At 44.3% G+C, this 25,141-nt stretch overlaps 1 protein-coding gene across 1 annotated transcript; it reads right to left on the reverse strand.

The window, feature by feature from the left end:
• Positions 1 to 598: 598 nt before the first annotated feature.
• Positions 599 to 24,303, reverse strand: LOC112223220 (glucagon-like peptide 2 receptor). Its single transcript, XM_042305247.1, has 13 exons — positions 23,153 to 24,303; positions 13,459 to 13,573; positions 13,130 to 13,234; positions 12,829 to 12,950; positions 12,584 to 12,690; positions 12,071 to 12,227; positions 10,942 to 11,101; positions 10,777 to 10,837; positions 10,551 to 10,617; positions 1,586 to 1,674; positions 1,358 to 1,496; positions 1,082 to 1,123; positions 599 to 967 (listed from the first exon to the last, which is right to left on the reverse strand). Exons 1-13 carry the CDS (start codon positions 23,246 to 23,248, stop codon positions 599 to 601), a joined length of 1,629 nt encoding a protein of 542 aa, XP_042161181.1. The 5' UTR covers positions 23,249 to 24,303.
• Positions 24,304 to 25,141: the final 838 nt, after the last annotated feature.

A 25,141-nucleotide genomic window follows, 5' to 3' on the forward strand; every position in this document is an offset into this window, starting at 1 on the left:
TGAACGGAAAGGCTCTGGAGCAACGAACTGCCATTGCTGTCTCTGCCTGGCCGGTTCCCCTCTTTCCACAGGGATTCTCTGCCTCTAACCATATTACAGGGGCTGAGTCACTGGCTCATGCTGTCCCTAGGACCATGCCTCAGGACTACCTGGCATGATGACTCCTTGCTGTCCCCAGTCCACCTGGCCGTGCTGCTGCTCCAGTTTCAACTGTTCTGCCTGCGGCTATGGAATCCTGACCTGTTCACCGGACGTGCTACCTGTCCCAGACCTATTATTTGACCATGCTGGTCATTTACGAACATTTGAACATCTCCACCCGGCACAGCCAGAAGAGGACTGGCCACCCCTCATAGCCTGGTTCCTCTCTAGGTTTCTTCCTAGGTTTTGGCCTTTCTAGGGAGTTTTTCCTAGCCAAGGTGCTTCAACACCTGCATTGCTTGCTGTTTGGGGTTTTAGGCTGGGTTTCTGTACAGCACTTTGAGTTCAGCTGATGTACGAAGGGCTATATAAATACATTTGATTTGATTAGATTTTTTGATTTGATAAGGAAACGAGGCCCCGTAACAGTTCATAGCATTCTGGAGAGAAAAGGAGGTCAGAACTCGCTCTCCTCCAGTATCTCCTCCATGGTCTCTCCCAGCGTCATCTCTCCGTCACTACCTGACAAACTCTTCCTGGTGTGGAACTCCAATCCTCCCATTTCTCTCCCCCTTCCTCTCCACCCTGCCACCGCCCGTCCTTCTCCCCCTCCTCCGTCCCCCTGCCAGGCCACCTGCAGCAGGTGTGAGTGTGTGGCAGGCCCACCCTCCTCCTCCTCATATGATTTGTTTTGATGGGAGCGTCGGCCTCTGGAGCACTTCCACAGGTGTTTGAGGGGCGCATCCCGGTAGTCAATACAGGGCGTGACCTGGAAGTGGTTCGTAAACCGGAAGAGCTGCCAGTGCTTCTTCAGCTCCGCCTGGAACTGGAGAAAATAGATTTATGTTGGTGTTTAATTTATTTATTATTTCCCATTATGATTTGTTAGCCTAACACGTAAGACTACAGTACATTTAACTGATAGTTTGTGGATAGCTACCTCTCCATTGGCGAAGCAGTACAGCACAGAAACCAAGAATCCCTGAGAGAGAGGTATGACAGTGATTGGCATTACTCTACTGGCTCATTTTCCAATGCATTTTTTTATCAGGACTAATTTCTCCCACTAAATGTTGTTCTCAATGCGATCTGGGTGCTTTCTTTCCTATCCTCAACAGGAACATAAATCAATGGAAACATAACAAAACATTGTTCTTGTTGTGACATGCGGCCATTGTTCTTGTTGTGACATGCGGCCATTGTTCTCAGCTCTCACCTGGAAGGAGCTGAGGGTGAGGTTGATGACATTCCTGGCATAGCGGATGTTTCCCTCCACACACTCGTCAATCAGGAGAGTGAAAACCACCTCGTGGATTCCCAGTAAAGGGATCAGGACTAGTGTAGCCCTGGCCAAGCTTAGAGGAAAGGAAAGGCGTTATGGCATTCAGACAGTACTGGGGTTTTACTCCTGTAACAGATCAGTCACCCTTTTGAGAAACAGTACCTGTATCTGTAGTCTGTGAATCTCACTTGGTCTGCTTTTAACTTTGAGAGCAGCAGCATTAGTATTTTGATGAAAATGTAGAAAATGACCTGCAACACAAATCAATTAAAAAACGTTTCTGTAAAACAGTAAGACATGTCCAGGTTTTTAGTCTGGTGTGTCAAAACGGTGTCTTTAAAGAACAGAAACCCCATGTTATTGTCATCAGCGCACCCTAACCATTCTGCCCTATAGATATGCTGATGACCACATATGACAACCACTACTCTGGCCGAAGTCTATGTCACTTGGTCTCTACTGACTACTGATCTACACTTTGTCTCTACCAATTACTGATCTTACAGACATCCCAAAATCAGTGTGAAATCAGTGAGAAATCACTGGAACGCTGAGGAGAACTGATGGCCCCAGTGTGTCAGTCTATATGGTTTGATGGATGATTTATCATTGTGTTACGTTGTTAGGTATCAGTCCCCCTCCCCTGCCCATAGAAGAGCACACGCACTGCACTCGTCCTGGAGAAGATACCGGCGCCAAACCGTAGTGTTGAAGCAGATCCCGTTTGAGTTGCATTGGTCATCTCACGGTCAGGAACATGGAAGGCTTCAATTTGTTAGTAGGCCTAAGACGCAGATGTCAGCAGCAGGATAAGCTCCAATCACAGGTAAAGACTAGTTAGTTAGCTATCCTGTTGAAACAATCTGATTCACATAATCTACATTCGTTATCAGCTGATAGCCCACCCCAATTTGCTCTCTCTTTGAGCAGAAGGCTATAAGCTTGCTTACAATGGGGTTTTGCAGAAAATAAAGGCCTATGCTAAAAAATATATATATTAATAATAATAACGAAAAATAATCAATACACTGAGTATACCAAACATTAGGAACACCTTCCTGATATGGAGTTGCTCATAGAACAGTGGCAATTTGTTGGGACATGGACTATACAAGGTGTTGAATGCGTTCCACGTGGATGCTGGCTCATGTTGACTCCAATGCTTCCCACAGTTGTGTCAAGATGGCTGGATTTCCTTTGGGTGGTGGACCATTCTTGAAAAACCCAGCAGTGTTGCAGTTCTTGACACCTGTACACCTGGCACCTACTACTATACCCCATTCAAAGGCACTTCAGTATTTTGTCTTGCCCATTGACAATCTGAATGACACATACAAAATCCATATGTCAATTGTCTCAAGGCTTAAAAGTCCTTCTTTAACCTGTCCCCTCCCCTTCATCTACACTGATTTGAAGTGGATTTAACAAGTGACATTAATAAGGGATCATTGCTTTCACCTGGATTCACCTGGTCAGTCTGTCTATTAAAACCTTCCCTAACCAGAAACCGTGGATTGATGACAGAATTTGTGCAAAACTGAAAGCATGTACCACCGCATTTAATCATGGCAAGGTGACTGGAAACATGGCCGAATACAAACAGTGTAGTTATTCCCTCCGTAAGGCAATCAAACAAGCAAAGCGTCAGTATAGAGACAAAGTGGAGTCGCAATTCAACGGCTCAAACAAGAGACGCATGTTGCAGGGTCTACAGACAATCACGGATTACAAAAAGAAAACCAGCCCCGTTGCGGAGATCAACATCTTGCTCCCAGACAAATTAAACAGCTTCTTTGCGCGCTTTGAGGACAATACAGTGCCACTGACACGGCCGCTACCAAAGGCCCGTGGGCTCTCCTTCTCCGTGGCCAACATGAATAAAACATTTAAACTTGTTAACCCTCGCAATGATCCCGGCCAAGATGGCATCCCAGTCCTCAGAGCACACACAGACCAGCTGGTTGGTGTGTTTATGGACATATCCAATCAACCCCTATCCCAGTATGCTGTCCCCAAATGCATGGTCATCATTGTTCCTGTTCCCAAGAAAGCTAAGGTAACTGAACTAAATGATTATCGCCATGTAGCACTCACTTCCGTCATCATGAAGTGCTTTGATAGACTAGTCAAGGATCATATCACCTCCACCCTACCTGTCACCCTAGACCCACTCCAATTTGCTTACCGCCCCAATAGGTCCACAGACGATGCAATGGCCATCACACTGCCCTATCCCATCTGGACAAGAGGAATACTATGTAAGAATGCTGTTCATTGACGACAGCTCAGCATTCAACACCATAGTACCCTCCAAACTCATCATTAAGTTGTAGACCCTGGGTCTCAACCCCGCCTTGTGCATCTGGGTCCTGGACTTCCTGACGGGCCCCCCCAGGTGGTGAAGGTAGGAAACAATATCTCCACTCCGCTGATCCTCAACACTGGGGCCCCACAAGGGTGCGTTCTCAGCCCTCAGCCCTCTCCTGTACTCCCTGTTCACCCAAGACTGCGTGGCCATGCACGCCTCCAATCGTCAAGTTTGCAGACAACACTACTACAGTGGTAGGCTTGATTACCAACAACGACGAAACAGCCTACAAGGAGGAGGTGAGGGCCTGTGAAGTGTGGTGTCAGGAAAATAAACTCTCACTCAAATGTCAGCAAAACAAAAGAGATGATCGTGGACTTCAGGAAAAAGCAAAGGGAGCACCCCACTATCCACATTGACGAGACAGTAGTGGAGAAGGTGGAAAGTTTGAAGTTCCTCTGTGTACATATCACTGACAAACTGAAATGGTTCACCTACACAGACAGTGTGGTGAAGAAGGCGCAACAGCACCTCTTCAACCGCAGTAGGCTGAAAAAATTTGGCTTGTCACCGAAAACCCTCACTAACTTGTACAGGTGCACAATTGAGAGCATCCTGTCAGGCTGTAACACCGTCTGGTACGGCAATTGCACCGCCCACAAGCGCAGGGCTCTCCAGAGGATGGTGCGGTCTGCACAACGCATCACCGGGGGCAAATGACCTGCCCTCCAGGACACCTACAACACCCAATGTCACAGGAAGGCCGAAAAGATCATCAAGGACAATAACCACATCAAGGACAATAGCCAAATACATTTCAACTCAGTTTTTCACAATTCATGAAATTTAATCCGAGTGAAAAATCACTGTTTTAGGTGAGTTAGGATCACTTTTTTTATATAAAATGTCAGAATAATAGTAGAGAGAATTATTTATTTCAGCTTTTATTTCTTTCATCACATTCCCAGTGGGTCAGAAGTTTACATACACTCAATTAGTATTTGGTAGCATTGCCTTTAAATTGTTTAACTTGGGTCAAGCATTTTGGGAAGCCTTCCACAAGCTTCCCACAATAAGTTGGTTGAATTTTGGCCCATTCCTCCTGACAGAGCTGGTGTAACTGAGTCAGGTTTGTAGGCCTTCTTGCTCGCACACGCTTTTTCAGTTCTGCCCTCAAATTTTCTATAGGAATGAGGTCAAGGCTTGTGATGGCCACTCCAATACCTTGACTTTGTTGTCCTTGCAAGCCTCCCCCTTTTCCCCCTAACATAACAATGGTCATTATGGTCAAACAGTTCTATTTTTGTTTCATCAGACCAGAGGACATTTCACCAAAAAGTATGATCTTTGTCCCCATGTGCAGTTGCAAACCGTAGTTTGGCTTTTTTATGCCAGTTTTGGAGCAGCGGCTTCTTCCTTGCTGAGCGGCCTTTCAGGTTATAGGACTCGTTTTACTGTGGATGTAGATACTTTTGTACCTGTTTCCTCCAGCATCTTCACAAGGTCCTTTGTTGTTTGCACCTGATTTGATTTGCTTTGCACGTTTCGCACCAAAATACATGAATTTCTAGGAGACAGAACGCTTCTCCTTCCTGAGCGGTATGATGGCTGAGTGGTCCTGTGGTGTTTATGTTTGCGTACTATTGTTTGTACAGATGAACGTGGTACCTTCAGGCATTTGGAAATTGCTCCCAAGGATGAACCAGACTAGTGGAGGTCGACAATTATTTTTTTGAGGTCTTGGCTGTTTTCTTTTTTATTTTCCCATGATGTCAAGCAAAGAGGCACTGAGTTTGAAGGTAGGCCTTGAAATACATCCAGAGGTACACCCCCAATTGACTAAAATTATGTAAATTAGCCTATCAGAAGCTTCTAAAGCCATGACATAACTTTCTGGAATTTTCCAAGCTGTTTAAAGGTACAGTCAACTTAGTGTATGTAAACTTCTGACCCACTGGAATTGTGATACATTGAATTATAAGTGAAATTATCTGTCTGTAAACAATTGTTCGAAAAATGACTTTTTTTTTTCCTAACCGACTTGCTAAAACTATAGTTTGTTAACAAGAAATTTGTGAAGTGGTTGAAGAACGAGTTTTAATGACTCCAATGTAAGTGTATGTAAACCTCCGACTTCAACTGTACCTGGTTGACCGGGGTGTTGGTGGTTGGGCCATAACGCTCCCAGTCAACCAGGTACTGGAATCCCCTGCCCTGAGGTCAAACACTCAGGAGGTGCCTCACTGTGTATGCCAGATAGCCGTCGATAAGACGGGAGACAGGAGTGGGCTTGGAAACAGGAGAGAAAAGGCTGTGAGACAGAGGTTTAATTCTAGACACATGGAAAGTGGAATGTATACGGAGGGTGGAGGGCAACAGAAGATGAACAGCAGTGTGGCTAAGGACTTTAGAGATGGGAAAGGGACAATTAAGCGGGGTGAAAGTGAGAGACCAGTGGCCGGGTAGGGAAGGGGATTCAGGGCATACTCCACCCACACAAGTTTCTGGCTTCAGGTGGTGGGGTTGGCCAAGAAGAGGCACCAAGAGTTGTCTTCAGGTCCTGAATGGCATGCTCCGACTGGCCGTTAGATTGAGGACGAAACCCCGTGGACAGGCTGGCCGACGACCCAATGATGTTGCAGAAAGCGTTCCAGAATCGGCACGAGATATGAGGACCACAATCGGAGACTATGTTAACTGGAAGTCCATGGATTCAGAAGACTTACCATGAGTTGAGCCGTCTCCTTGGCTGAGGGTGACTTTGGAAGGGGGATGAAGTGGGCAGCTTTGGAAAAACCTATCTACCATTATAAGAATGGTGGTGTTGCCATCAGATGGAGGGAGACCAGTGACAAAGCTCAAGGATATATGGTACCAGGGGCGATGAGGAACAGGGAGTGGTTGAAGGAGGCCAGGCCGGAGCTTGCCGCAGAGTGTTATTCTGAGCACACACCATGCATGCGGCGATGAATGTCAGAAAACATAGTGGGCCACCAAAGACTTTGTCGGAGGAAGGCCAGGGTATGGGCGGGAGCCGGGGTGGTAGGTTAGATTAGAGTAATGAGCCCATTCCAGGACCAGGGACCAGACAGAATCCGGGACGAACAACCGTTTAGCCGGGCCCCTCGAGCCTAAACAGGAGGTAGGGAGGATGGTCTCTGGGTCAGACGGAGTATCAGCGGAGCTATGCAAGCGAGAGAGGGCATCAGGCTTCACATTCTTGGACCCAGGGCGGTAGGAGATGGTGAAATTGAAACGAGTGAACACAGCCCAACGAGCTTGCCTTGAATTGAGGCACTTGGCAGTGCAGAGATATTCCAGATTCTTATGGTCAGTCCACACTAGGAATGGTTGTTCCGCCTTTTTTAGCCAGTGAGGAAAACTGGCAGAGATACAGCTTTTCGTCCTGGGCAGAATGCTGGGACAGGACTGTCCACACTCCAACGTCCGAGGCGTTGACCTCCACCATGAACAGACGGGATGGGTCCGGATGGATTAAGATGGGGGCTGTAGTGAACTGATGCTTGAGATCTGAAAATGCCCGATCAGCAGCTGGGGATCATGTGAACGGAACATTGGGTGAGGTGAGTGCAGAGAGGGGGGAAGCCAGGGTGCTGTAGATCCTTATGAAGCAGCGGTAGAAATTAGCATATCCTAGGAAACATTGCAGCTGCACTCTGGATGTGGTTTGGGGCCACTACACCACCGCTCTCACCTTGTCTGGATCCATCTGAATGTTTCCGGCAGCAATGACGTATCCCAGAAAGGAGATAGCAGAACGATGAAATTCTTTCTTCTCCGCCTTGACAAACAATTGGTTCTCAAGGAGGCACTGCAGGACTTGTGTGATGTGGAGAACATGCTCCTGAACTGAACGGGAAAAGACAAGGATGTTGTCAAGGTAGAAAAACACGAACCAGTTCAACATGTCACGGAGCACTCATTAATCAGAGCCTGGAACACTGCGGGAGTGTTGGTCAGTCCGAATGGCATAACCAGATACTTGTAGTGCCCGCTAGCTGTGTTAAAGGCTGCCTTTCATTCGTCTCCTTCCCTTATCCAAATCAGATGGTAGGCATTCCGAAGGTCCAACTTCGAGAATTCAGTCACCCCGGGAGAGGCTCGAAAGCTGAGGAGAGGAGTGGTAGCGGGTTGCGGTTCTTTCCCGGCCCCAGTAGTCAATACACGGGCGCAGGGTTTTGTCCTTCCCAACAAAGAAGAACCCTGCACCAGCAGGGGAGGAAGAAGGACGAATGAACCCTGTCCCCAGAGAGTCCTCAATGTACCATTCCATAGTCTTGATCTCCGGACCCGACAGGGATTAAAGCCACCCCCGAGGCGGTGTAGTGCCAGGGAGGAGGTCAATGGCACAGTCATAGGGTTGATGCGGAGGAAGAGATGTGGTGCGGGTCTTGTTGAAAACCTCTTGGAGGTCTTGATATTCCGCAGGAATGGCAGAGAGAGCCGAGGCTTTATCCAAGTCCGCAGGAAGACAGCCAGGGGCGGGCCATGCCACCTTGAGGCAATGCACATGGCAGAACGGGCTCCAACCCATGATAGAACCCATAGCCCAGTCAATCAGGAGGTTGTGCCTCTGGAGCCACGACAATCCTCTCGCTACTGCGTTCCCGTAGTTGCCCATAGATCCTCATGGTCAAGGCTATGAGAGAGTCGAGGTCCAAGGGCAGTTCCCAGGCTGCGAGCTCGTCCTTTATTCCTTCCGATAATCCATGATGGAGCATGTCGAACAGGGATCCCGGGTTCCAGGCACTCTCTGCGGCTAAAGTGTGAAAGTCTACTGTGTAGTCTGCCACACTATGGGAGTCTTGACGCAATTGAAGTAGCTTCCGCCTCTCTCCCAGACAACGGAGAGTCGAAAACCTTCCTTACTTCTGCCACAAAATCCTCCAGCCTACGGTGATTGCTCACACATCAGCATTATAAGATATGCTATTTTAGAATCGTCCAACGGAAACGAAGAGGGCTGTAGCTCAAAAATGAAGGAGCACTGGGAGAGAAACACCCAGCAGATTCCAGCATCCCCAGCGTAGCGCTTCAGAAGGGGAAGCGGGGTTCTCGGGAAGCTGTGGTAGGATGGGAAGAAGCACCGCTAGTAGCGGGGTTACTGAGAGTCTGGGAGGCTTCCATTGTTGCTTCCTGCCTAATAGATAGTCTGCGGAATTGATCCAACAATGCACTAATGGCATGGTCATGGTGTTCCACCAAGGTGTGGAATCCTTCCACAAGGTTATGTAGTAACTCTTCATGTCTTCCAATGGTGGCTCCTTGTGAAGAGACAGTGTTGAAGAGATGGTCCAAATCTGCTGGATCAATGATGACCACTTTATACTATCACGACTCAGGATATGACCCAGGGAAGACTACTAAACAAAACTTGAGAACAGGAGAAACGGGCAAAATGCTGGTAAGACTTGACATAACAAGACAAACTGGCCACAGACAAACCGAAAACGCAGGTATAAATACCCAGGGGATACTGGATAAAAATAGGAGTCACCTGGTGGGTGGTGGAGACAAGCACAAGACAGGTGAAACAGATCAGGGTGTGATACAAATAAGCAAAGATAATCGACAGTCCATCATTACTTTAAGACATGAAGGTCTGTCAATGCGGAAAATTTCAAGAACTTTGAAAGTTTCTTCAAGTGCAGTCTCAAAAACCATCAAGCGCTATGATGAAATTGTCTCTCATCAGGACCGCCACAGGAAAGGAAGACCCAGAGTTAACTTTGCTGCAGAGGATAAGTTCATTAGAGTTACCAGCCTCAGAAATCATCAATTAACTGCATTTCAGATTGGAGCAGACAAATCTCAACATCAACTGTCCAGAGGAGACTGCATGAATCATCATGGTCAAATTGCTGCAAAGAAACCACTACTAAAGGACACCAATAATAAGAAGAAATTTGCTTAGGCCAAGAAACATGTGCAATAGACATTAGACCGGTGGAAATCTGTCCTTTGGTCTGATGAGTCCAAATTTGAGATTTTTGGTTCCAACCGGGGTGGCTTTGTGAGATGCAGAGTGGGTAAATGGATGATCTCCGCATGTGTGGTTCCCACCGTGAAGCATGGAGGAGGAGGTGTGATGGTGTGGGGATGCTTTGCTGGTGACACTGTCAGTGATTTATTTAGAATTCAAAGCACACTTAACCATCATGGCTACAACAGCATTCTCCAGCGATATGCCATCCCATCTGGTTTGCGGTTAGTGGGACTATCATTTGTTTTTCAACAGGACCATGACCCAACACACCTCCAGGCTGTCAGATGAGCTGGTCCCCACAATCACCAGACCTCAACCCAATTGAGATGGTTTGGGATGAGTTGGACTGCAGAGTGATGGAAAAGCAGCCAACAAGTGCTCAGCATATGTGGGAACTCCTTCAAGACTGTTGGAAAAGCATTCCAGGTGAAGCTGGATAAGAGAATGCCAAGAGTTTGCAAAGCTGTCATCAAGGCAAAGGGTGGCTACTTTGAAGAATCAATTTGTTTAATACTGTTTTTGTTACTACCTGATTCCATATGTGTTATTTCATAGTTTTGATATCTTCACTATTATTCAACAATATAGAAATTAGTTTTAAAAAATAAAGAAAAACCCTTGCATGAGTAGCTGTGTCCAAACTTTTGACTGGTACTGTATATATACATACTCATTTGGCTTAATTAGCTTTGAATGTAAGAAAATTAAGTAAACAGTTGTTGTTGTTTTTTTTTTTTTTTTGGGGGGCTTTTTTCACTTTGAGCACCTTTCTCTCCAAGGTCCGTGCACGGCCCTGGATGGCAGCTACTCACCAACACAGATACAGTGATCGGACCTCTTATTATCCACCAGATCCATCTATCCTGATTGGCCCAGCACCTTAGGACAGAAGATATTCAAACCAGATTTAGGCCTAGAGTATCAGCCTAGACGTATTGGGTAATTACACAGATCACTACTGATTGATTCCTTTATGCGAAAAGCCAGAAATATGATCAGAAGTGTTGAAATGAGAAGAAATGCTCCCAAAATACTTACCCTTCATTTTCAAATAAAACTTTGGTAACTGTCCATGGCACCACAAACACGAATGGAGTACCTTTAGGAAGAACAAAGAGTATTTTGTTGCCGTAGTTGTTAATCCATCTTCATTAGAGCCTTAACCTAGCCAATGAACAGGTCTTTGAAACATTAGAACCTGACCCCAGCCAATGAGCATGTATCTCTTGAGCAGCCGTCTCTTGGTGAGGACAGCGGTGAAGAGGAGAGTGTGGAGGAAGATGGCTTCCACCAGGAGCCAGAAGTAGTTACAGGCTACAAAATACTCCATGGACATCCGGGAGGCCTTACATACCACCGCTATCTACAGGAAGAGGAGAGACTATTCAATATTAGAAATGACACTGCCTTGTTAAATATATACATTACACTGCCTTGTTAAATATATACATTACACTGCCTTGTTAAATATATACATTACACTGCCTTAACTATATACATTGCAATGCCTTAACTATATACATTACACTGCCTTGTTAAATATATACATTACACTGCCTTGTAAAATGTAAATTACACTGCAGAAATACAGTGTAGACATTGTTAATGTTGTAAATGACTATTGTAGCTGGAAAAGGCAGATGTTTTATGGAATATCTACATAGGTGTACAGAGGCCCATTATCAGCAACCATCACTCCTGTGTTCCAATGGCACATTATGTTAGCTAATCCAAGTTTATAATTTTAAAAGGCTAATTGATCATTAGAAAACCCTTTTGCAATTATGTGAGCAAAGCTGAAAACTGTTGTCCTGTTTAAATAAGCAATAAAACTGATCTTCTTTAGACTAGTTGAGAATCTGTAGCATCAGCATTTGTGGGTTTGATTACAGGCTCAAAATTGCCAGAAACAAAGGACTTTCCATGTGAGATATTGCCAAGAAACTGAAGATCTCGTACAATGCTGTGTACTACACCCTTCACTATTTAATGAAACAGCCAGTTGAGGACTTGTGAGGTGTCTGTTTCTCAGACTAGACACTCTAATGTACTTGTCCTCTTGCTCAGTTGTGCACCGGGGCCTCTCACTCCTCTTTCTATTCTGGTTAGAGATAGTTTGCACTGTTCTGTGAAGGGAGTAGTACACATCGTTGTACGAGATCTTCAGTTTCTTGGCAATTTCTCACATGGAATAGCCTTCATTTCTTAGAACAAGAATAGACTGATGAGTTACAGAAGAAAGTTATTTTTTCTGGCCATTTTGAGCTTATATCATAAGAAATAAATATTCTGAAGGTAATTTCTAATTAAATTCTCTCCAGGAGATGAATACCACTGAGTTGGAGTATGAGTTCCACCCTGGGTCGTCAATGGGTAGCTTGGTGTACATGACATGTAAAACGATCTCCTTTACGAAAACGGCTATGGCTCTCATCATGAACGACACAAACAGATTCATGTGGATGTAGTTCCTCGTACAGTGGAGCTTCCTGGAAGAGACAGAGGTTGGCATTGACTCAAAACCACCACTGACTATTTAGTGTGGAAGTTGATTTTGTTATTATGTGATTAAGATAAGTGCCCAGTACATAGGCAATCCGACGTAGTTGTTATAATGTCATTTATAGTGATCGACAACATCTGTGATCTTGTTATTCTACCTCCCCTGATATCCGTTACATATTATACACTGACATTGAACACTGACTAGTGGGTTTGAATCGATGCCGTGACTAAGGAGAATGTCATTCATTTGCAATCATGTCATCGCCCAACCGTAGTAGAATTCATCATAACCATCATCAACATGTGTCTAAGCTGTTGATGCTGACCCCTTGACACTGACCTGAGAATGCCCATGAGGAGAGTGGCCAGAGAGAGGGAGAAGAGGGACAGAGCGTAGCCGACGATGGAGATAACCCGCAGTGCTCCTTGGCGAAACACCTCATTCTCCTGGAAAACAACAGACAAACAAAAGTAAAAGAGGTGACCTTTGACCTCGACGGAACATTCTGCTTTTTATCTGGATTTATGTTTGACAATTCGGTTACAAGGCATTTTCCAAAGGTTTCCTCACAGACTTTCCCTCACCTCGGCTTCAAAGAAACGTTTCTCATCGCATTCTCTCTGGTCCCGCCAGGCTTCCGAAGAATTCTCCTGGAGTCGCCAGCTCCCATTGGACAGACACTGCCTGTACACACTCCTGGAGTCATCTGGGTCAGGAAAAGAAGAGGAACCAATAGATTGGTTATGGAGAGATGTTCTCACGAGCTAACCGTGTTGGAAGATAGGTTTAACTTTCTACTTTGGTAGAAATGGTATTATGTCATGTTGTGCCATGACGTGACATAATGGATATGGAACGTGTGTGATACGAAGCCTGGAGACTCACCCTCTGTGACCCAGGGGAGGTAAGAAGGACAGGGCACTGACACGTTACCAGGAGCTGAGTGGGGCCAACACACAAATAGGTCAACCGTCCCGTTACAGTAGGTTCCTGAAAGGACAAACAAGGACAGAGTAAAGAGGCAAACTGAAAAGTACATGATTAAAAAAGTGCTACTGCTTATCTCAAAATTAATTAAAACTTAAAATGAATTTCCATACAGATTAATTGCAGCACTGACAGTCTGGCTGCAGTACAATTACAATACACATTGGAGCAGAAACATGCTACAATGATACATGCAAGTGGCCAGGGCCAAAAACAAAACTGCTCACCAGTTCCTGAGAAGTAGCTTTCTGCTAAAATCCTGGTGCAGTTCTCCCTATATTCATTCCTTTTAGAGATCAACTCTTTAAGCGTCAGCTTCATGGCATCAGCTAATGGGGGATCCTAATGAAAATACAACACAATCAATCACAGAACCACCACCTTTCATGTCAAATAAGAAAATCCCAAAAGAATAGTCCATGATAAACTATTAACGTGTACCACCCCCGGCCCCCATAATGTGTCAGGAAGACAGAGGGGTATGTGTTTGGAGTGAGAGTCCACAAGATGGCAGTGTTTGAGTAGAATTCACACTGAGGTATCTAACTGCTCAACCTCAATCGTCTTAGGAGTCTGTTTAGGCAATTTCCCAAGCCTAGGGCTCAATTCAATCCGTGTCGCCGAATTTCAGCGCTATCTCGCAATTGAAATGTACAGGTAATTTCCGATTGAGCAGCAACAACAACATATCCAGGGTGAAAAGGTCCATTGCAGCCATTTTTATCTCAATATCAAATTATTTCTGGGTAAAAATTAAGTACCTTACTGTGATTGTAAAAACAAAAAAAGCTTCTTGGCAAAGACAAATCATTTTGCCAGGACTGTCTGTCTGGGAGTGGTCTGAATGGGGAAGGGTAGCTGTTATTGGCAGAGAGGTTTGAAACTTTCCTTATTGGTCTATCACCTAATTTATCACCTGGTGACCTAAACTCCACCCCTCGAAAACAGGATACAATGAATTCAGGCGGTCTTTTCAAACAGCTCTTACAATAAAAAGTCATGATTATAATTTTCACAATTTCACAGTATAATTCCAACCTCAGTGTGGAAATGTATATAAAACACAGGAAATCATGTTTTTCACTGAACTGGGTCTTTAACTGTGAATGCAGTTTCCACGAACACACTGAACTTCGGTGATATACAGATTGAATCGAGCCCATAATATCATGTGGTCTATACTACTAGAAGTAAATATACCGGTATCATTTACTCTGAGGGGAGAAATAAAGTTGGGAGATTTAACCAGCAGTGCCTCAGTTAGGCTGCATTTACACAGGCAGCCCAATTCAGATCTTTCATCAATTATGTGCATATCTGTTACCCATCTGATTTTTTTCAGGAACAACAACATAAAAACACATAAAATCTGATCTTATAATTTCCAATTTATACCGCTTCCATATGGCAATTCAATTCAGATATTTAACCCGATTAATTGGTCTTGTTCGACCAATTAGATCAAATCTTTTGCCAATAATTGGGGAAATAAGTAGTTTCATTGCACATGAGCTGTCTTTGCCATGACAACCACCCCAAAATGTAAAGCAACAGAGATGGGAAATTAGCGTTGCATTTGTGTGCTCCTTCAGATGCTACATCAATCTGATTCAGGTCACATGTAAAACTATGTGTGGACAAAAAAAAAAAAGATTGGAAATAAAAAAGGAAATGAGATTTGGGTTCTTACCTGCATTTTCATGATCTTGGTCCAAAACTTAAGATATCTTAACACATGCTTGGGCAGTGTTCTTTTTACCCCCTTTTTCTCCCAGATTTCGTTATTATGATTTTGTCTCATCGCTGCAACTCCCCAACTGGCTTGGGAGAGGCGAACGTGGAGTCATGCGTCCTCCGAAACATGACCCACCAAGCCCCATTTCTTAACATCCGCTAGTTTCACCCAGAAGCCAACTGCACCAATGTGTCGAAAGAAAAACACAGTTCAACTGATGACCAAAGTCAGCCTGCTGGCACCAGGCACACCACAAGGAGTCGTTAGAGTGCGATGAGCCAAGTAAAGCACACCCCGACCAGACCCTCCACTAACTAGGACAAAGCTGGGCTGTAGTGATGCCGCAACACTGCGATGCAGTGCCTTGGACTACTGTGCCACTCGGGAGGCCCGACCTTCTCTTCTAATTCTAGTGAAAGACCAGCCCGTCTCTTCTCATTATAGTGACAGACCAACCCATTTCTTCTGATTCTAGTGAAAGACCAAACCTTCTCTTCTGATTCTAGTTACGGACCAACCCTTCTGATTCTAGTGACATACCAATCTTTCTAATTCAAGTGACAGCCCAAACCTTCTCTTCTAATTCTAGTTACAGACCAACCCTTCTGATTCTAGTGACATACCAATCTTTCTAATTCAAGTGACAAACCAAACCTTCTTTTACGATTCCAGTGACATACCAACCCTTCTCTTCTAATTCTAATGACAGACCAACCCTTCTAATTCTAATGGCATACCAACCCCTCTCTTCTGATTCTAGAGACATATCCACTCTTATCCTCTGATTCTAGTGACAGATCAACCCACCTCTTCTGATTTTGGAGACAGACCAACCCTTCTGATTCTAGCGACAGACCAACTCTTCTCCTCTGATTCTAGTCACTTACCAATCCTTCTGATTCTAGGAATTGACCAACCCTTCTGATTCTATTGACAGACCAACCCTTCTCCTCTGATTCTAATGACAGACCAACCCTTCTGATTCTATTGACATACAGTGCCTTGCGAAAGTATTCGGCCCCCTTGAACTTTGCGACCTTTTGCCACATTTCAGGCTTCAAACATAAAGATATAAAACTGTATTTTTTTGTGAAGAATCAACAACAAGTGGGACACAATCATGAAGTGGAACGACATTTATTGGATATTTCAAACTTTTTTAACAAATCAAAAACTGAAAAATTGGGCGTGCAAAATTATTCAGCCCCCTTAAGTTAATACGTTGTAGCGCACCTTTTGCTGCGATTACAGCTGTAAGTCGCTTGGGGTATGTCTCTATCAGTTTTGCACATCGAGAGACTGAAATTTTTTCCCATTCCTCCTTGCAAAACAGCTCGAGCTCAGTGAGGTTGGATGGAGAGCATTTGTGAACAGCAGTTTTCAGTTCTTTCCACAGATTCTCAATTGGATTCAGGTCTGGACTTTGACTTGGCCATTCTAACACCTGGATATGTTTATTTTTGAACCATTCCATTGTAGATTTTGCTTTATGTTTTGGATCATTGTCTTGTTGGAAGACAAATCTCCGTCCCAGTCTCAGGTCTTTTGCAGACTACATCAGGTTTTCTTCCAGAATGGTCCTGTATTTGGCTCCATCCATCTTCCCATCAATTTTAACCATCTTCCCTGTCCCTGCTGAAGAAAAGCAGGCCCAAACCATGATGCTGCCACCACCATGTTTGACAGTGGGGATGGTGTGGTCAGGGTGATGAGCTGTGTTGCTTTTACGCCAAACATAACGTTTTGCATTGTTGCCAAAAAGTTCCATTTTGGTTTCATCTGACCAGAGCACCTTCTTCCACATGTTTGGTGTGTCTCCCAGGTGGCTTGTGGCAAACTTTAAACAACACTTTTTATGGATATCTTTAAGAAATGGCTTTCTTCTTGCCACTCTTCCATAAAGGCCAGATTTGTGCAATATACGACTGATTGTTGTCCTATGGACAGAGTCTCCCACCTCAGCTGTAGATCTCTGCAGTTCATCCAGAGTGATCATGGGCCTCTTGGCTGCATCTCTGATCAGTCTTCTCCTTGTATGAGCTGAAAGTTTAGAGGGACGGCCAGGTCTTGGTAGATTTGCAGTGGTCTGATACTCCTTCCATTTCAATATTATCGCTTGCACAGTGCTCCTTGGGATGTTTAAAGCTTGGGAAATCTTTTTGTATCCAAATCCGGCTTTAAACTTCTTCACAACAGTATCTCGGACCTGCCTGGTGTGTTCCTTGTTCTTCATGATGCTCTCTGCGCTTTTAACGGACCTCTGAGACTATCACAGTGCAGGTGCATTTATACGGAGACTTGATTACACACAGGTGGATTGTATTTATCATCATTAGTCATTTAGGTCAACATTGGATCATTCAGAGATCCTCACTGAACTTCTGGAGAGAGTTTGCTGCACTGAAAGTAAAGGGGCTGAATAATTTTGCACGCCCAATTTTTCAGTTTTTGATTTGTTAAAAAAGTTTGAAATATCCAATAAATGTCGTTCCACTTCATGATTGTGTCCCACTTGTTGTTGATTCTTCACAAAAAAATACAGTTTTATATCTTTATGTTTGAAGCCTGAAATGTGGCAAAAGGTCGCAAAGTTCAAGGGGGCCGAATACTTTCGCAAGGCACTGTACCAATCCTTCTCTTCTGATTCTAGTGACAGACCAACTCTTCTCATCTGATTCTAGTGACAGACCAACCCTCCTCTTCTGATTCTAGAGACAAACCAAACCTTCCGATTCTAATGATATACCAACTCTTCTCATCTGATTCTAGTGACTTACCAACCCTTCTGATCCTAGTGACAGACCTACCCTTCTGATTCTAGTGACATACCAACCCTTCTCCTCTGATTCTAGTGACAGACCAACTCTTCTCATCTGATTCTAGTGACAGACCAACCCTCCTCTTCTGATTCTAAAGACAAACCAAACCTTCCGATTCTAATGATATACCAACTCTTCTCATCTGATTCTAGTGACTTACCAACCCTTCTGATCCTAGTGACAGACCTACCCTTCTGATTCTAGTGACATACCAACCCTTCTCCTCTGATTCTAGTGACAGACCAACTCTTCTCATCTGATTCTAGTTACTTATCAACCCTTCTGATCCTAGTGACATACCAACCCTTCTCCTCTGATTCTAGTGACAGACCAACCCTTCTCTTCCAATTCTAGTGACTTACCAACCCTTCTGATCCTAGTGACATACCAACCCTTCTGATCCCAGTGACAGACCAACCCTTCTGATTCTAGTGACATACTAATCCTCCTCTTCTGATTCTAGTGACAGACCAACTTTTCTCTTCTGATTCTAGTGACAGACCAACCCTCCTTTTCTGATTCTAGAGACAAACCAAACCTTCCGATTCTAATGACATACCAACTCTTCTCATCTGACTCTAGTGACTTACCAACCCTTCTGATCCTAGTGACAGACCAACCCTTCTGATTCTAGTGACATACCAACCCTTCTCCTCTGATTCTAGTGACAGACCAACCCTTCTCCTCCAATTCTAGTGACTTACCAACCCTTCTGATTCTAGTGGCATACTAATCCTTCTCTTCTGATTCTAGTGACAGACCAACCATTCTGATCCCAGTGACAGACCAACACTTCTAATTCTAGTGACAGACCAACACTTCTCTTCTGATGCTAGTGACAGACCAACCCTTCTCTTCTGATTCTAGTGACAGGCCAACCCTTCTGATTCTAGTGACAGACCAACCCTTCGGATTCTAGTAACAGACTAACCCTACTGATTCTAGTGCCATACCAACTCTTCTCTTATGATTCTAGTGACAGACCAACCCTTCTCTTATGATTCTAGTGACAGACCAACCCTTCTGATCTGACTCTAGTGACAGACCAACTCTTCTCTTATAATTCTAGTGACAGACCAACCCTTCTGATCTGACTCTAGTGACAGACCAACCCTTCTGATCTGACTCTAGTGACTTACCAACCCTTCTGATCTGACTCTAGTGACAGACCAACCCTTCTGATCTGACTCTAGTGACAGACCAACCCTTCTGATCTGACTCTAGTGACAGACCAACCCTTCTGATCTGACTCTAGTGACAGACCAACCCTTCTGATCTGACTCTAGTGACAGACCAACCCTTCTGATCTGACTCTAGTGACAGACCAACCCTTCTGATCTGACTCTAGTGACAGACCAACCCTTCTCTTCCCTTTTAAAGGTAAACAGAGAATCAAAGTTTCCTATTTAGAATCTGTCGTTCCACGGGTGGTGTGTAGTACCATCCAATGGATTCTATTTCTATGTGTGGTACTCTATCTCTGACTAACATTCCCTGCCTTGCCTTCAATCTCCAGTAGGGATACAGATCTCAATCTTGAGCTGTGTATCCTCCCTGTGCCTGTCCACCTGTTCCTCTATCCTATAAGAGCTCCCTGACGGTCTAACACTTCAATTACCCATTCTATCTCTTACCATCATGTTGTCTGTCTCCTCCCACCAGGTTGTCTGTTTCCTACCACCAGGTTGTCTGTTTCCTACCACCAGGTTGTCTGTCTCCTACCACCGGTTGTCTGTTTCCTACCACCATGTTGTCTGTTTCCTACCACCATGTTGTCTGTCTCCTACCATCAGGTTGTCTGTCTCCTACCATCAGGTTGTCTGTCTCCTACCATCAGGTTGTCTGTCTCCTACCATCAGGTTGTCTGTCTCCTACCATCAGGTTGTCTGTCTCCTACCACCAGGTTGTCTGTCTCCTACCATCAGGTTGTCTGTTTCCTACCACCAGGTTGTCTGTCTCCTACCATCAGGTTGTTTGTCTCCTATCATCAGGTTGTTTTTTTCCTACCAACAGGTTGTCTGTCTCCTACCACCAGGTTGTCTGTTTCCTACCACCAGGTTGTCTGTCTCCTACCATCAGGTTGTCTGTGTCCTACCACCAGGTTGTCTGTCTCCTATTATCAGGTTGTTTGTCTCTTATCATCATGTTGTCTGTCTCCTATCATCAGGTTGTCTGTTTCCTACCACCAGGTTGTCTGTTTCCTACCATCAGGTTGTCTGTCTCCTACCATCAGGTTGTCTGTCTCCTACCACCATGTTGTCTGTCTCCTACCATCAGGTTGTCTCTCTCCTACCATCAGGTTGCCTGTCTCCTACCATCAGGTTGTCTGTTTCCTACCACCAGGTTGTCTGTCTCCTACCATCAGGTTGTCTGTTTCCTACCACCAGGTTGTCTGTCTCCTATCATCAGGTTGTCTGTCTCCTATCATCATGTTGTCTGTCTCCTATCATCAGGTTGTCTGTTTCCTACCACCAGGTTGTCTGTTTCCTACCATCAGGTTGTCTGTTTCCTACCACCAGGTTGTCTGTCTCCTACCATCAGGTTGTCTCTCTCCTACCATCAGGTTGCCTGTCTCCTACCATCAGGTTGTCTGTTTCCTACCACCAGGTTGTCTGTCTCCTATTATCAGGTTGTCTGTTTCCTACCACCAGGTTGTCTGTCTCCTATCATCAGGTTGTCTGTCTCCTACCATCAGGTCGTCTGTTTCCTACCACCAGGTTGTCTGTCTCCTATTATCAGGTTGTTTGTCTCTTATCATCAGGTTGTCTGTCTCCTATCATCAGGTTGTCTGTTTCCTACCACCAGGTTGTCTGTTTCCTACCACCAGGTTGTCTATCTCCTACCATCAGGTTGCCTGTCTCCTACCATCAGGTTGTCTGTTTCCTACCACCAGGTTGTCTGTCTCCTACCATCAGGTTGTCTGTTTCCTACCACCAGGTTGTCTGTCTCCTATCATCAGGTTGTTTGTTTCCTACCACCAGGTTGTCTGTTTCCTACCACCAGGTTGTCTGTCTCCTATCATCAGGTTGTTTGTTTCCTATCATCAGGTTGTCTGTTTCCTACCACCAGGTTGTCTGTCTCCTATCATCAGGTTGTTTGTCTCTTATCATCAGGTTGTCTGGACAGCAGATATCACAGACGAGAGAGAGAGTTTGTGTCGGTCTCTACTTTTATCTGGGGTGAAAAGAAAATACATGGGCTCTCCTCTACCTTATTAGAGAATAGGATTTAAAATCCACAAGACACTTAAGGATTCTGAGCTTAACTCAGTTATAGATTTGGAGAGAGTGCTGATGTAATTTAGGAACCTGGGAGTCAAATGTGAGATATCTCTATTTTTGTAAACAAATGTTTCATTTTGGAGTTAAAAGGTTGGTCGCAACATGGCAAATCTTTTTGGAAATCTGTTACAGCTAAAGTCGACTACAAAATCCACAATGCAATGCTCTCTCTATGGGCTGGCTTGTTAGTTAGCTAGCCAGCTAGCAAACGTAGCTACACACAATAATACCAAAGACAATATCAGCATGTAGTAGCTAGTTAGCTGTAAATTGGCCCAAACAAACTGCACTATCAATTTAGGAGTCTACAGTCTCACCATGTTCAACCTGCAGATTGATGTGCCTCACAGAGTGGAGCCTAACATTTGCAACTGCAGATATACATTTTGAGGCGATGGGAAACATGGCCCATTCTACGTCAATGGGCTGCCCGGTGCATTTTAGGCAATTCTGGGACAAGGAGCGCTCCCCTTCAAGGAGGGAATGGGAGTTTATTGGGCGTCAGCTCAAAAACCCAACATTAGCACAAATTTCATCAACAAGAAATACAACATTACAAATATTTTCTGCAATATGAGATTATTAACTTGCTATCTGTAGTATCGTATAGCTTTGGAATCGTAACATTACGTACTTATGAGGAAAATAGGCACGTTTCTCGACATATAACCTGACTTTGAGAAGGGATTGCGTGATGATTAGCTTAGCAACCGTGTGACGCAGCATGACAACGTGAATGTGATTGGCCGACAGCCTGCTGGATCTCCTTTCTGTAATATCTCTGACAATGGCACCATGCAATGCAGCCTGGACTAAAGAGAGACAAATGGGAAAAATGTACTAGACCCTCTGTTAAAGAAAACATTTCTTGAGGTAGGAATATCACAAAAATATGATCAATGGCTCATTCAAGAGAAGACAACCTATTGCGTTATGACATCGGCCAGTATTGTATTCTGACATGTATGATAGATGCTTTAACTATCTAAAACTCGTATTCCTATACACTTATAGTGTAGTGAGAGAGACTTTATCACAGTGCTACGTCATACCGGCCGGATCTCTGCCTGCTTGAACGCCAGTAACTCAGATACACATGAAAACATGAAATGACCCAGGGAATCGATATAACATAACTCAGATACACATGAAAACATGAAATGACCCAGGGAATCGATATAACATAACTCAGATACACATGAAAACATGAAATGACCCAGGGAATCGATATAACATAACTCAGATACACATGAAAACATGAAATGACCCAGGGAATCGATATAACATAACTCAGATACACATGAAAACATGAAATGACCCATGGAATCGATATAACATGACTCAGATACACATGAAAACAAGAAATGACCCAGGGAATTGATAGAACATCACTCAGAGATGCACAGAAACAACATAACATTCAAAATGGGTGAACATTTCCTTTAAGGGATGTATTTACAGTAAGCGGAGTTTTAGGAGTTACTCTGATAGAATCATGCTTTGCCTGCTGCATTCTACAGCAGGTGCTGTATACTGTAAGTCTGTTTCTGGCTGCTCCGGTATATTTTGTGTGCGATAGCAGATTTTGTGATAATATTCATGTCTGGAGCGATATCTATGGCCATATGTTTACCATGCCATTCAATCCTCTACATTATCATATAGCCACGTTGCTAAGCAACTCCCGTGTTCTTGCCTATCCCAGTTGCATATCTGTACAAAATGTATTAAATACCACAAATTCAGGGCTTATCATCTCACCGAGTCAGTAAGATAGTTTATGGGTTTTTTGTCCAACAGTAGCAACTCATCGTCTCACCTAAATCCGATAGTGGATAAACTGAAATCTATGTTTCTCTGTTGTCAGATTGGATTATTTGTGAGATTACTTCAACACATTTCTTTTTAGTTTTTTTACAGAATATTATTTTTGCCATATTTTACAGAATATTATTTTTGCCATATTTTACAGAACATCTATATGGATATTTTTTACTGGCCCTTCTTTGAGAGCTGACAGAGGAAACAAGTAGGACGAGTTGTTAGGAAGAGGTCACATAGGTTCCAAAACTGGTGACCATTTTACCTGCAGACTGGAGAGGAGCAGTATGAGTAAGGGAGAGACTGTGGTACTCCCTTGTGCCCACCCTCCTCTGTGCCAGGCTGGTCGTAGCATGGGCATGGCACTTTGTTTACATACACGCTGGGTGGCACTTCCTGGATCCGCCTGCCATCGATGCCTTCTTCACAGTTGTCCTTGTCTTAGGTCTACGCATACACTCCATACACTCCACATGGACACAAGTCTTTTCCAAAAGCAGTGTCCTCTCTTCTATGTAGGCTCCTCTTGCAACGGTGGGTTTTTCAGCTAAAGATCATTTGTGATTTGTTCAGGTTAATCTCTTTAACTTCCTGGTAGAAATGGAGCCTGCTTCTCTCCTGTTTAGGATCTGAGTTTCACTTCTTTTAGTTGTGGTTGATATTCTGAAGGTAAATCTTTCCTTAAAACTTCAATGTTTTGGGCATTAAAGGTGGTATTCTCTTGATTGACAGGTGTTTTGTTAAGATATCCAGTCACTTCTTCGTTTCTTTGAGGCTTTCAACGACACTGCTTTTCCAGATGTGATCAGTCTAGTAAAGCTCTCTACATCTCTCCTAGTTTTAGTATTTCATAAAGTTGTCCTTTGTCCAAAATCAAGTGAGTTAGTAAAGTTGTCCTCTGATCTAGATCACGTGAGTTAGTAAAGTTGTCCTCTGTCCCTCAGGTGTATAGTTAAGTTATCATCGGCTTCTTTGTATTTGATGAAGACTGTCTCCTGCGGGGGTTCCGTTGTCTGTACTCCCTGGTGACCTGAAAGCGACAGAGCGTCTGTGGCTCCTCACCCATCAGCCTGCCCCCCCCTTCTCCGCCCAGCATTCTCCCAGCCAATCAAGATAAGACAAGGGAGAGCTATTTTAACTTTGTAGTCCAGGAGGGGAACGCACACACTGACGTGAATGAATACATGTAAACTCAAACACCTACGCCCACACAAACATCCATACACACACGAACACATTCGTGGTAAAGCGTGCAATGCTGATCCATGTATGGGGCTACAGGTTCAGTGACAGTTTTATGTGGGTGGTTAACTCACAGTAAGAGGGCCTCATCAACAGTATTTGACACTAATGGGATCCCTGTGTGGTCCAATGGATCTACAAACACACTGCAGGAGCTGCAGTGGCCATGTCCAAACACACAGGATAGATTACGACAGGGTAGCCTAGTGGTTAGAGTGTTGGCCTAGTAACCGGAAGGTTGCAAGTTCAAACCCCCGAGCTGACAAGGTACAAATCTGTCGTTCTGCCCCTGAACAGGCAGTTAACCCACTGTTCCTAGGCCGTCATTGAAAATAAGAATTTGTTCTTAACTGACTTGCCTAGTGAACTGACTTGCCTAGGTACCCCCTCACCATCACACCACCTCCTCCATGCTTCACGGTGGGAACCACACATTCGGAGATCATCTGTTCACCTACTCTGCGTCTCACAAAGACATTATGGTTGGAACCAAAAATCTCAAATTCATCATCAGACCAAAGGACAGATTTCCACTGTTCTAATGTCCATTGCTTGTGTTTCTTGGCCCAAGCAAGTCTCTTCTTCTTATTGGTGTCCTTTAGTAGTGGTTTATTTGCAGCAATTCGATCACGAAGGCTTGATTCACACAGTCTCCTCTAAACAGTTGCTGCTTAGATGTGCCTGTTACCTGAACTCTGTGAAGCATTTATTTGGGCTGCAATTTCTGATGCTTGTAACTCTAATAAATGTATCCTCTGCAGCAGAGGTCTTCCTTTCCTGTGGCGGTCCTCATGAGAGCCAGTTTCATCATAGCGCTTGAAGGTTTTTGCTGCTCTTGCCATAATATGGACTTGGTCTATTACCAATAGGGCTACCCCTCACCCCACCCCACCTTGTCACAACACAACTTATTGTCTCAAAAGCATTAAGAAGGAAAGAAATTCCTAAAAGTAAGTTTTAGCAAGGCACACCTGTTAATTGAAATACATTCCAGGTGATTACCTCATGAAGC

The sequence above is a fragment of the Oncorhynchus tshawytscha genome, linkage group LG24 (genome assembly GCF_018296145.1).
Source record: "Oncorhynchus tshawytscha isolate Ot180627B linkage group LG24, Otsh_v2.0, whole genome shotgun sequence".
Classification (NCBI taxonomy): domain Eukaryota; kingdom Metazoa; phylum Chordata; class Actinopteri; order Salmoniformes; family Salmonidae; genus Oncorhynchus; species Oncorhynchus tshawytscha.

What these genes read in the sequence shown, in the direction of transcription:
- LOC112223220 (XM_042305247.1), bottom strand. Translation starts at nt 23,248, where the DNA reads ATGCCCATGCTACGACCAGCCTGGCACAGAGGAGGGTGGGCACAAGGG. An exon ending in ACTCATACTCCAACTCAGTG is followed by an intron (nt 11,102 to 12,070) that starts GTATTCATCTCC and finishes CTCTTCCTGTAG; the next exon opens with ATAGCGGTGGTATGTAAGGC. An exon ending in TTCACAGACTACAGATACAG is followed by an intron (nt 1,497 to 1,585) that starts GTACTGTTTCTC and finishes CTTTCCTCTAAG; the next exon opens with CTTGGCCAGGGCTACACTAG.